General features: G+C 28.5%; 2 protein-coding genes across 5 annotated transcripts; one reads left to right on the forward strand and one right to left on the reverse strand.

Annotated features, from left to right (window-relative positions):
• Window positions 1-1317: 1317 nt before the first annotated feature.
• LOC100882460 (uncharacterized) lies at window positions 1318-5760 on the forward strand. Its single transcript, XM_076532697.1, has 7 exons — window positions 1318-1767; window positions 2872-3069; window positions 3141-3551; window positions 3626-3909; window positions 4132-4219; window positions 4372-4446; window positions 4702-5760. The coding sequence occupies exons 1-7, from the start codon at window positions 1716-1718 to the stop codon at window positions 5256-5258; spliced, it is 1665 nt and encodes a 554-aa protein (XP_076388812.1). The 5' UTR covers window positions 1318-1715; the 3' UTR covers window positions 5259-5760.
• Window positions 5761-6442: 682 nt separating this feature from the next.
• Window positions 6443-11727, reverse strand: LOC100876856 (U2 snRNP-associated SURP motif-containing protein). 4 transcript variants are annotated; one of them, XM_076532685.1, is made up of 20 exons: window positions 11488-11727; window positions 11321-11360; window positions 11112-11228; window positions 10907-11003; window positions 10519-10833; window positions 10163-10227; window positions 9908-10073; window positions 9661-9824; window positions 9533-9592; window positions 9414-9457; window positions 9238-9342; window positions 8916-9143; window positions 8598-8840; window positions 8339-8525; window positions 8072-8258; window positions 7865-7998; window positions 7703-7791; window positions 7512-7638; window positions 7259-7410; window positions 6443-6906 (listed from the first exon to the last, which is right to left on the reverse strand). In XM_076532685.1, the coding sequence occupies exons 1-20, from the start codon at window positions 11496-11498 to the stop codon at window positions 6627-6629; spliced, it is 2811 nt and encodes a 936-aa protein (XP_076388800.1). In that variant the 5' UTR covers window positions 11499-11727; the 3' UTR covers window positions 6443-6626. The 4 variants fall into 4 exon arrangements, with proteins under 4 accessions (XP_076388800.1, XP_012153854.1, XP_012153856.1 ...); XM_012298464.2 differs by having other exon boundaries at window positions 7479-7638; XM_012298466.2 differs by having other exon boundaries at window positions 7479-7638; window positions 11518-11726.
• Between the last annotated feature and the right edge of the window lie 80 nt (window positions 11728-11807).

Below are 11807 nucleotides of genomic sequence, written 5' to 3' on the forward strand. Positions count from 1 at the left end.
TAACACTACTCTTAGAAAACATATCAGTACATCACTGGCAAATCAAAAAATAAGCAAAAGAAAATGTATTAAAATATAAATGCTTCAAAATGAATTGTAATTATTTTAGAAACATATAAATGTATCGTGTATGTTATTATTATGATATATTTATTTATATTATTATTTGCATACTTATATAGTAATCTCGAAACTTGCCCAGCAACAGTGTAGTAATATTTTTACAACAAATACTTTTAGAGTTATATAAAAAAAAAATATAACTTTAAACAAAATGAACTTTAAGTTTATTTACTTTTATGTGAATGTTATGTAAATCTAACTAGAAACTTTTTAATTTTTAAAAAATTTAAATGTATAGAATTTTAAAAATATTAATAACTATATTACATTTTTAAAAATTGTACAATGCTCTGTACAATGATCTGCAAATAAATTAACAAATAACTGTTTCGAAAGAAAGATTGATATGATTAAATGAGACAATAATAAACTACGTTAAAATATTCTTTCTTCAAATAAATATCATTAAATATAAATATAACATTTGTACATTTATATAGATCACAGTACACTGTACCATAATGTTATTTAATTTTATATTACTGTGCAGAATTGCAATAAAATCTTTCACTAACTGATTAGATGTAAAAATACAAATATTATTAACAAGTTTCTATTAATTTTCATTATGATAATATCTATAGAAAGTACTCAAATTATATAAAATTCAAATTATAAAAGAATACGAAAATTTGCAAATTTGTAATATGATAATTTACGTTGTTAATTAAGATAATAATAAAATATTTAACATAAAAGGTTATGTTAATCTTTTCTTTTGTTATAAGCAGAAATTTTTAACTACCTAACATTATAACTTATATTTTTTTTACAGCAAATATAAATATTAACTACAAATTACTGCAGAATATACATATATGTATATATACACATTTATAATCAAAAAAATTTTGTATGTCAAATTATAGTGCTATTTTAAATGTTATATTTGGACTAGTAACATTTATATTCTAATTACATTAATTACTTCATAAGTTTGATTTTAATGTATTTACCCACCATTTAATCAGTAAAGAATTTGTGTTTTTAATTTTAATATTTGCATATATATTTATTCTAATAAATTAAAAACAAAGTATGTATACACAACTACCTGTCACGACAGAATGTATTTATTGAAAGATAAGATTTTGTTTATTCTGCACATGTTGACTCTGATTAGCTATAATACTTTTGGTAACTAATAAGAACACGCATGTGCAATTGCGACATGCATGACACCGAACGCATATACTCAGTCATCTCTTATTTCATATATTCCTTTACTTTCTGTATCATCGCTTCTTTTAGCAATTCATAAATTTTTGTTCACCGTATGTATAGTTGTAAAGCAAGAAGTAAGCAGTAAATCGGCACTTGGCTAGGGATAAATAACACTCTGAATTTAACTGAGATGCGCAAAAGAAATACATTCTTTCGGAATAAGAACTAAAAATTTATAATCGGAATTTGGGAAAGAAAATTTTCAATTTGAGACCTAGGGATTTTTACATTGTGTCAACACTTGTTAAAGTCATTATAAATCAAATAATTGTTGAGGCGGCACAGTGTTCGATATTTTGAAGAGTTTAATTTCTTTTTTTTGTGTTCGTCTATTAATAAAAAGGTACAGATACACTTTCTGGTGAAGGATGTCCGGGGATGTACAAACAAGAAAACGAAAAGAGAAGAAACGTAAAAAGGGTAAAAAAGTAGACTATTGGAAGTGTGCGAAAAATATTATAATTTTAAATCTCAGATCGCAAATATTTTTTACAATGTTTACTTTGTTTCGAACATAAATGTTTTTCCTATAATCGTACGAAGATCTAATTAAAAAAAGTATAAATAGAAATCCATTTTTAATTTTTATTTTTTTAAATAATATATATATTATAATTTTGATCCTTTGCTTACGTTTTCAAACAATGTAAAACAACTAATAAATTTTTTACTTACAACGTTATATGTGTAACGCATTGTTTATGAATTATTAATCTCATAATTAAAATTTTTTATTTCATTTTAATTTCATAAAATTTTTTATTTTTAACATTGCGACCATTAATTATAATTTAACACACAAATTTGATTGATATATTTATTAGCGTGTTATTTTTGTATGAACTTACTACTGTTATATCATACGTTGTCATAATACCACGAATTATTAATTTTTAAAATCGTATTTAAATACGATAATGTAATATTCAATGTTTGTATCACATTATATACGCTGTAAAATAATTAAATTCTATTAATAGATATTTTAATATCTCATTTTTTTATTATAAAATTGTACAAATATGTGCTCCTATTTTTAAATACACATTAAACTTTGCTTAAAAAATGCGACACGCATTCATATATAATACTTTGCGAAAACATTTTATTCCCGTTTATTGTCACGTCAAGTACGAATATTTCGGATATTTTAAGGCATATTTAGCAATGTTGCTCGAATTAGAAAATATAAGGTCTTAGAAACTTGATCAGCCTTGCTTTTGGCTTTCAAAAATAGATCAACTTGTATTATCTATTTCACAAACATTTTCCGTTAATTTATTTATATAATTTATATATTTTTTAAATATAGAAATTGTATATTAATGCATAAAAATATTCTACTTTAAAAAAGAGAAATGTTATACTTAAATATTTGTTATCTTACGTGTAAAATCGTATGTTTTAATAATTTTACCGAAAATTAGTGCGATTTTACTTTGACATATTTTGTAATAAAATTTGTAGGCATACCAAACTACAGAAAATTATGCATGTTGTAATTATTTATATATTCATATTCAGATGAGGAAGACAATGTCATACCCTCCACCCCTGCGCCAACTGTCTCCGAAAATATAACAGACAATATAACTTTGCACATTTATAAAGAGAGCAGTACCGGCGGACATTGGTGTGTTCGCATTATATTTTTTGTAATATTGGCAATACTTGTTGCTTTAATTGGTATCATCATCTTGGAGCATAGGGGTGAAACAGATAGTAAGTAAACTTCAAATTAATTTCAATACTGGCGATATATTATATTTATACAAAATAATGTATGTTATAAGCTGATACACCATTGGAATCATCGCGTTGGGCCTTTATTTTCGATGGCTGGGTGGATGATTCTTTATCTTTATATGATAAAGAGGAGAGCGATGAAAAACATGAAAGTGAGAAACATGTGGAAGAACACGATCATAATATAGAAGAAAAGGATGCTGATACCGAAGAAGAAGAACATGAAGAAGAAAGCGAAGAAGTAGATAAAGATGAGGCAGATGAAGATGGAGAAGAAGAAGAAGAAGAAGAAGAAGAAGATGAAGTAGGTGAACAGGAAGATGAGGAGGAGGGCGAAGAGGAGGGTGAGGAGGAGGGAGAGGAGGGGGCAGAAAGTGAGGAAGGCATGGAGGAGGAGGGGGAGGAGGAAATAGCAGCTGAAAATGAAGAAGAAAATAATGATTCCGAAGATAAAGAAGGTATTAAATTGTAAATTACATAATATATACAAGAGTATGAATGTAGTACATTGTCATTGTTTTTCACTATACAGAAATAGAATGGCAATATGAGAATGAAAAATCTAATGAAGAAGAAGAAGCAGAGGAAGAAGAAGAAGAAATAAATCCACAAAGTTTTGATGAAACTGATGTACTGGAAGAAATTTATGGTATTAGTAAAGAAAGAAATTCGGATGAGAAAGATATGATATCTGAGGAAGATAACCAGTTTGATGATCCATTAGAAATGCCAACAAAAGAAGATGTATATGAGAGGTTTTTAGACATTCCTGGTATTAATGAAATTACTGATGATAATATAGAACCTTTAGAGGAGGTAAAACTAATGACAACTACAAACTATGGTCAAAAAAATTTCATTAAACAATTGTTCTTATTTGTTCTAATGTAACTTTATAATAAAATTACTTTATTTCTTATTTATTTACTAAAAATTAATCAATGTCAAATCATTTTATAATTATGCATTTAAAGTTTTTATATGACTTAACTGCTTTTTGAGTTATAGCATTTCACTATATGTTCATTTTTATATTAGGTAGAAAATGTAGAAGTTGAAGAGTTTGTTAATGATGTAGATATTAAACCAGAAGAAGAAGAGGAAATTGAAGAAGAATCTGCTAGTGGTGAGTGAAAACTGATGTATACTGTATTTCTTCAATGTACAGTGATCCTCCATGCTCTTGTAAATCTTACTTATTGTAACATGAATGTTAGAATACTTATATCACTTAAATATAGCTCTAAAGGTGAATGAGAAAACATTTCATGGTTACAGTGACAATGAAGTTTGGAGTTGGTGTAGCACTTGTTGTTGCTGCACATTTTGTCCTTGTGAAACGATGGAACCATGGTAAATGTTAAAACACTTTTGTTTTATAAATAGCATCATAATCATTACTATTTTCATATATCATAATAATAAATCATACTATCAACAATGTAATATACATGTATTCAAGTGCATGCATATTAAACAAGTCTTGAAATTTTATCTTCTTCAAAAGGAAATGTTCTATGAAAAGTCAAAATTAGAAGAAATAATTTACATTATAATTCATCAAACTCATAAATTGATTAATCTTCTGCTTTTTTTTTTGGTGTTTAGACGTTAACTTTGTTGAAAATGAGTCTAAAATAATTGAGTCTGAAAAAAGAGATAAAGAAGATAACATACTTTTAACAATAAAAAGGATATCAGAAATAGAAAAGGATGAAAAACAGAACAAAGAAAAACTTAAAAAGGAAGAAGAAATCATAGAAAGAAAGAAAGTTGAGAAGGAACCAGAAAAAGAAGAAGTAGAGGAAGAGGAGGAGGAAGAAGAAGAAGAATATGAAGAGGAAGAATATGAGGAAGAGGAAGATGAGGATGAGGAAAAGGAGATAATAAGAAAAGATGTAAAAGAGAAAACAAAGGAATATAAGAGAAGTATAAAACCAGAGAATGAAGAGGAGATAGAAATTGAATCAAATCAGCAGCAGGAATATGGTACAGAGGAGGAAGAGATAGAATCAGAGGTGGAAGAAGAAGAAGAAGAAGAAGAGGAGGAGGAGGAAGAGGAGGAGGAGGAGGAGGAGGAGGAAGAGGAGGAGGAGGAAAATTTTGATGATTCTGAATTGATTGCTAAACTTGAAGCTAAATATGGAAAGCTAGAACCTAAATAGCATATTGAAGAGAACCAAAAATATGTTAGTTTGTTGTGATATTTTGAAATATACAGTGTATGTAAAGTATGTAAAAGTAAATGATAAAAGTAATTTCTATTGGTGCAAAAAGAAAAATAAACAGGACTTTATATATAATTAATAATAATAGTAACCAAAGATTTGATAATAAAAATTGAATGACTCTTAACGAGCATGGAGGATCTATTAATTTTATACAGCTTTATGTAAACAAAGTACGTAGCAAGTGTGTGTATATATATAATTAATTAAGTGCAGTTTTTTACGTACAGAGTCAGTGGATACAGTAGCAGGACTTACAATCAAAACAAAAGTTAATGATAAAATAAAAGCAGACCATGTAGATAACAAAAATGACATTAAAATGTATAATGTTAATGTATCAAACATTGAAAATATGTCAAATCAAAAGAATGATGATTCCAATAAGGTCAGTGACAGTTCTAAAAATAATTTTAACAAATAAAAGTAGTTACCTATATATTTATTATGTTCCTATATACTCCGTTTTGTTATGAATAAATATTTAATTTAAGTATAAATATATAATGTATATATTTCTTTTTAGGGAACAAAATAATTAAGTTTGCTTTTCTCTATGCCTATGTTATAATTATATACAACCACTGTTTTTTAACATTCATTTCATTGCATCTGTTTATTCGTTAATTATTTCAGATTAGCTGTTTAAAATTTGAAGAAATATATTCATTTGCGTTATAAAAAAAAATGATGCTATCGTTAAAACTGTCAATGTATTTTATAATTTTTTAAATTAATTATAATATTTAACATAATTACATATTTTAATGAAAGTTTTTTATTTATAAAGTTTTTTATTTTGTAATGTTTTCATGCAAAAGGTTCTTAAACTAATTAAAGCTCATTATTATATTTAATTTTATAGTTAAACATTTCACCATGATATAATAATACAAATAAAGACGCTGTTTTATCTCAGTTTCATATCTGTACAATATTTTAATAATTTCCAATGCAATTATATGCTAATAATAGAGTACAATTCAATTTACACGTATAAACAAAATCCTTATGCTTGTAACAATTACAAATTTCATCGGTAAATTCTTTTCATATATTTGTTGTATGCAAGTATGCACAGAAGAAACAAATTAGGTTATAAGAAATTCTAAAACAAAAAGGAAATATCGGAGTATTTATAAACCAGATAAAAATATTTCACAATATTGAATACTTAATTAGTACTGCATTAATTCATTTCTTTATAACAATAATATTATCTGATAATCCTATTGAAATGTACGTATTACAAGATCAATAGATTCATTATTTTCTAACGATATAAAGAATACGATGTAAAATAACTTAATATTTATGTTTATGTCTATGTTTGCGTGACGATGGAGAAGGCGGACTATTAGCTCTATGCTTTGAGGTACGTGGTGGAGGTGGTGGAGATAACGATGGCGACCTTGCTCTTCTCTTTCTATCGCTTCGTTCACTAATTGGAGATCTCCGAGATACTCTAGATGAAAAAGAAGGCGATGGGGTTCGTCGGATACGTGGTGGTGATGGTGTGACTGGAACTCTTTTTTTGTATGGAGATCGTGATCTACGTTTACCACGTGGTGATCTGCTACGGGATCTAAAAACATGTATCTTATATATTCTTGAAATGTAAATAATAGAACTATACGTTATACTAAATACTATCTGAACAGTAGCAAGATTTTATTAGAATCATACGAGGCTTCATTAAAGGTCTGATATCAAAGTCTTTTATATCAGAATATTTCAGCATCATGCATGAAGGTATATAATAGCTTTAAACGTATATTCGAATGCAGATTCCCAAAGTGTGAATTGTGAGCAGACTTCTGGGTAGGTCGCATTATATATTAAAATATAAAAAATTTAAGAATAGTAAAGGGATATTTTTTATTCAACTCCCTTTTTTTAAAAAAAATATGTAATATATACAAAAAAACTATATTTACCGATATCTATTGCTTTTAGACGATGGACTCGTTGAGGTACGTCTTCGATCTCTATAATGACTTGGAGATTCTGGAGTTGTGCTTCGTTTCTTTTCTCTTCGCCTGTCGTCATCACGCTCCTCACTTTTTGCATCTTTCAGTTCTCTCTCGCTCTATAACAAAATTTTTCATTCTAGATTTTTTTAGTTTAGGACACTTTTAAATAACAAAAAAGTATCACCTTTCTTATTAGTTTTTTTCTATAATGTTCTACCTGTCCTTGAATTGTCATTCCAGATTTCAATGCCCTTCTGCCGCTTTCTAATTCATCTTGATATTGCATTATCTTAACCTCAATTTCACGAAGTCTACTTCTTCTTTCTTCGTTATAATCTCTACCGCTATGAAATCAAATAAATAGATAATGAACTACATTTCATATAATTCAAGAATTTGCATCATTACCTTGAATCCATACTAGTATCTTGAGAATTTGAATCATCATTCTGACCTAACTCTTCCCATTTACTAGTTGTCATAGCTTGTGCTTCAACCTAACGGAAGAACACTATTATTTGAGAAAACAGAAGAATGCATATATAGCAGTTAGAAAATAATTATTTCAACCTGATCAGGATCAACAGTTTCCCAACGTGATGGTACAAAACCTGCAGGGATTGATGGTTTCTTTTCATCCTCCTTATTTCGCAAGCTCGAAGAATCATCTTCATCCATTGGAATACCATCTATATCTTCATCCACTGTAAACATGAACATACAAAATACATGTAAAATGCCATAATAAATTTTATATTTAATGCAAAACATTCTTACTAGGAACTCCATCAATGTCGTCATAATTGGATGTTGTTTGTGGTGTTAAACCATGTTTCATGGCGCCTTTAAGTAAAGCGGCTCCGTCTAATGGTACTCCATCCAAATCTTCTCCGCCGTCACCATCTACATCCGATAAAGGTGCTCCATCGATGTCTTCATCATTTTCTTGTTCAGGTTCATCTACCTAAAACAATTGAATCATTTTGCTTTAATATTTAATACCTTAAATGAGAAAAAAGTTATGAAATGGAAAGTCAAATTTACCAGAACAAGACCAAGAAAAGTATTTTGTAATTTAACGAGAAAATCTCGCGGATAAACTGCCCAATCTTCCCATGCCCTAAACATTCTCATTACACGCACTTTAAATCCTTCAGCTTTTAATCTACTATCAAACTGTTTGTAAGCTTGATGAACTTCATTAAATATATCCAAAAGTCTGGTTTCAAACCTATTTCACAAGCACATTAATACAAACCGCATTAAATACACTTAGAATTGAATATATTTCAAAATAACTTACGCTTTTCGATAAATAGTAGCATTATTCACTTTAACACCACAATTATGTAATATATCAGATATAAGATATAATCTCGCAATTTTCTTATTAACAGGTGTTTGTAATATCGACAATGACTCTGAAATGCAATCACAAATTTCTTCCGCTGCTTCAGCATGTTCTATACAAAATACCATGGCTTCTGCTACTTTTATCCTTTCAGGCGATATGTTTCGCAATAAATCTTCTAATCGATCTCGTTGACTATAAGGAAATATTTTTGAAAATTTGGACAATGCTGAATTAAATTGATGAAATATTAACGTTCATTCGTAACACCTGTTGGACAAACTTCCTCTTCTCGGTTCTTGTCTTTCCTCCATCTCAATTAATTCATCAGGCATTCCCTGAGTCCATGGATTAATAGGTGGTGGTCTCCACACACTGCCCCCTTTAAACATTCTAAAATCTTCAGTACGCCATTCTTTTTGTCCATCGCCTTGTAATATGGAATACAATTTCCATCGATAGTAGATATGTGCAGGAGAATAATTTTCAAATAAAAATCTAGAATACAAAGATTATTATTGGAATTCGTTCTGACATTCATTCATTTGTTAAATGAATAATATATTTGAAAAGAACTAAAATTAAAACAAACCTAAACATTGGATTGTTTAGTTCTCTATTCATTATCATTGCTTCAAACATTGGACCCTCTCGAATTACAAATTCTACCATTCTGTGTATTAACATAACCAGATTTCTGCAACAATTTTTATAATCATTTAACATATATTCTGTAAAGTATGGCGATGACAATTAAAATTACTGCACCTTTCTGTTGGTATAACCACTTTAACAACAGCATTCTGTAAAATCTGTAATAATTTGCATTATTAAATTTTGCTTACACAATACACTTAGAATCATGTTTTATTAATACAAACTTTTACCTTCTCAAAGTTTTCCTTTTCCTTAGGATCAGCTGACTGTAGATTACGAATACGAGGTACCTGAGATGATATTAAAAAAATATATGTGTAACTTACTCAAATTTTGTATAAACAAGTTTCTCGTGTACCTTATGTCTGTCACGACGGTGCGGTTGAGCATTAAATGGAAGACCAGATGGAGGCGGTGGCTGCGTAATTTCCATCAAAGCAGGTGGAATATAAATGGGATAAGGGGGAATGGGAACACTTTTTCCCCAGCCTAATTTCATCTCATACTGCATTATATCACGACCTGTTTCATCATAGTATGACAGAAATGATAATGTTCTCAAAATATATTCTGCAATTTTTAAAACACTTTAACCACTTTCTTACCGTTTAAATTTTTTAAAGCTCGTTCTCCGTCTTTACGGCTCATGAATGCAACAAAGCCACAATTTCTTTGCCTAGCTTTCTCTTCATCGCTACGTGGCCACATAATTTTGATACTAGCTAATGGCCCATACTTTCCAAATATTTCCATTAATTGTTGTTCTGTAATCTATTACCAATATTCAAGACAATCTGATTAGGTATAATACTCTGTACATTTAATACAATCATATATAAGCATTTAAAATTAATTTGTACCTTTGGGTTTAAATTTCCCAAATACAGATTAGTTGTATTAGGATCACCATTATCAAATGATCCATCTACAAAAGACAATGTTTTTATATTTACAATGTAACATTAATATTAGGTAAATCAGCAGTGAACACTAGTAAAAAGGGCACTGTTTACCCTCATACATCAGGGCTAGGAATCGTGGATCATCAATAAGGTTACACAGATTAATTTTTCGTGGATCGGGATATGAGGATGTGCCACCTAACATAGTTTGATTTTAAGAATAAGAACTAATTGACTCTTTATACAATTCATAATTTAGCTACTGTAATGGAGGAAAATTATATTTAATAACCTCAATGTTGAAAATTTGTTACCTTCAACACATTTTAGAGCCGCTAACATTGGATCTTCTGATTGGGTAGAAATAACAGTTTTCACAACACCTTTATATTTATGACGTTCTTCTCTTTCTTCCTGAATCATTTTTAACTCTTCTTTAAATAATTCAAGATTACTTTTCTTCTTTTCACTTTCTTTTTTCTTTTTCCCCAATCTATCCAATTTTCTTTCATTTGATCCCAATAGCCTTGCATATTCTTGAGCTTGTTCAGCTGATGACCTGTTATCAACAAGCTCCGATATCTTTGACTGAGGCTTATAAAGTTTCCCCTTTTCCCTTGTATCTTCCTCTGTTAAAAAATATTCACGAAGCAAAAGTAAATATATGTTCAATAACCTAAAGTAATATAATAAGATTCTTACGTCGTTTTCCTGCATCATAAGTGCCTGCTTTTACCCAAACTTTGCTTGTTGTTTTATTAGGTGTTTCTTGAAAAGTGGCTACAAATTCTTCAAAAGCCTATGTACACAATACAAATTCATATATTACTAGCATTTATATACATAGTTCACACTATACATATCATGTTCTACACAATTTATTTTTAACTTATTACACATTACATACTTGAGCTGCAGCCTGTTCTTGTTCTTTTTTACGTTGTTCTTCTAATTCTTTTTTACTTAATGGTCTCTTACCCATTGTGCCAATAGAAAATGCTTTAAGCTTTTGTTCTGCAATTTGCTATATATTTGAAATAATTACTATTTGAAGCGATCATCAGATAAAAGTATCAAACTTCAGTTAAATCATAAGATAAATGTATATAATTATACCTTCATAATAGCTTTATCTGCCATTTGTAAATAATTTAACCTGAAATATTGATAGAAAATTTATACCACTAAATTGTTTAGGAAAAAAAGTATGAAACATAAAGATAACATTCATATACAAAAATAAAGTTTAATCGAATTTAATAAAAAATAATACAAAACCTTACAACAAATGCATAAAATTTTGCGTTGCTTACAAAAATTGAAAGTCGTAATCCTTAATTATTTACACTTTTAATACCCTTCAAAACATGCTTTTAACAATGTTACAATTAGACATTATCGTAAAAGTGTATATTCTAATACTTTCAGAAATATTTATATTTTTGATACACTTTTCATTAAAGAAACGAGCAACTACAAGAAATACACATATCTTCACGTTTTGGTGACGCTGAATGACCATAAATAACAAAAAAGATAAAAGATATGCATCATATACATTTTATTCGTAAATATCATTATGTTGTCAAATAAACAAAATATT

This window comes from Megachile rotundata, chromosome 6, assembly GCF_050947335.1.
Source record: "Megachile rotundata isolate GNS110a chromosome 6, iyMegRotu1, whole genome shotgun sequence".
NCBI classification, from domain to species: Eukaryota; Metazoa; Arthropoda; class Insecta; order Hymenoptera; family Megachilidae; genus Megachile; species Megachile rotundata.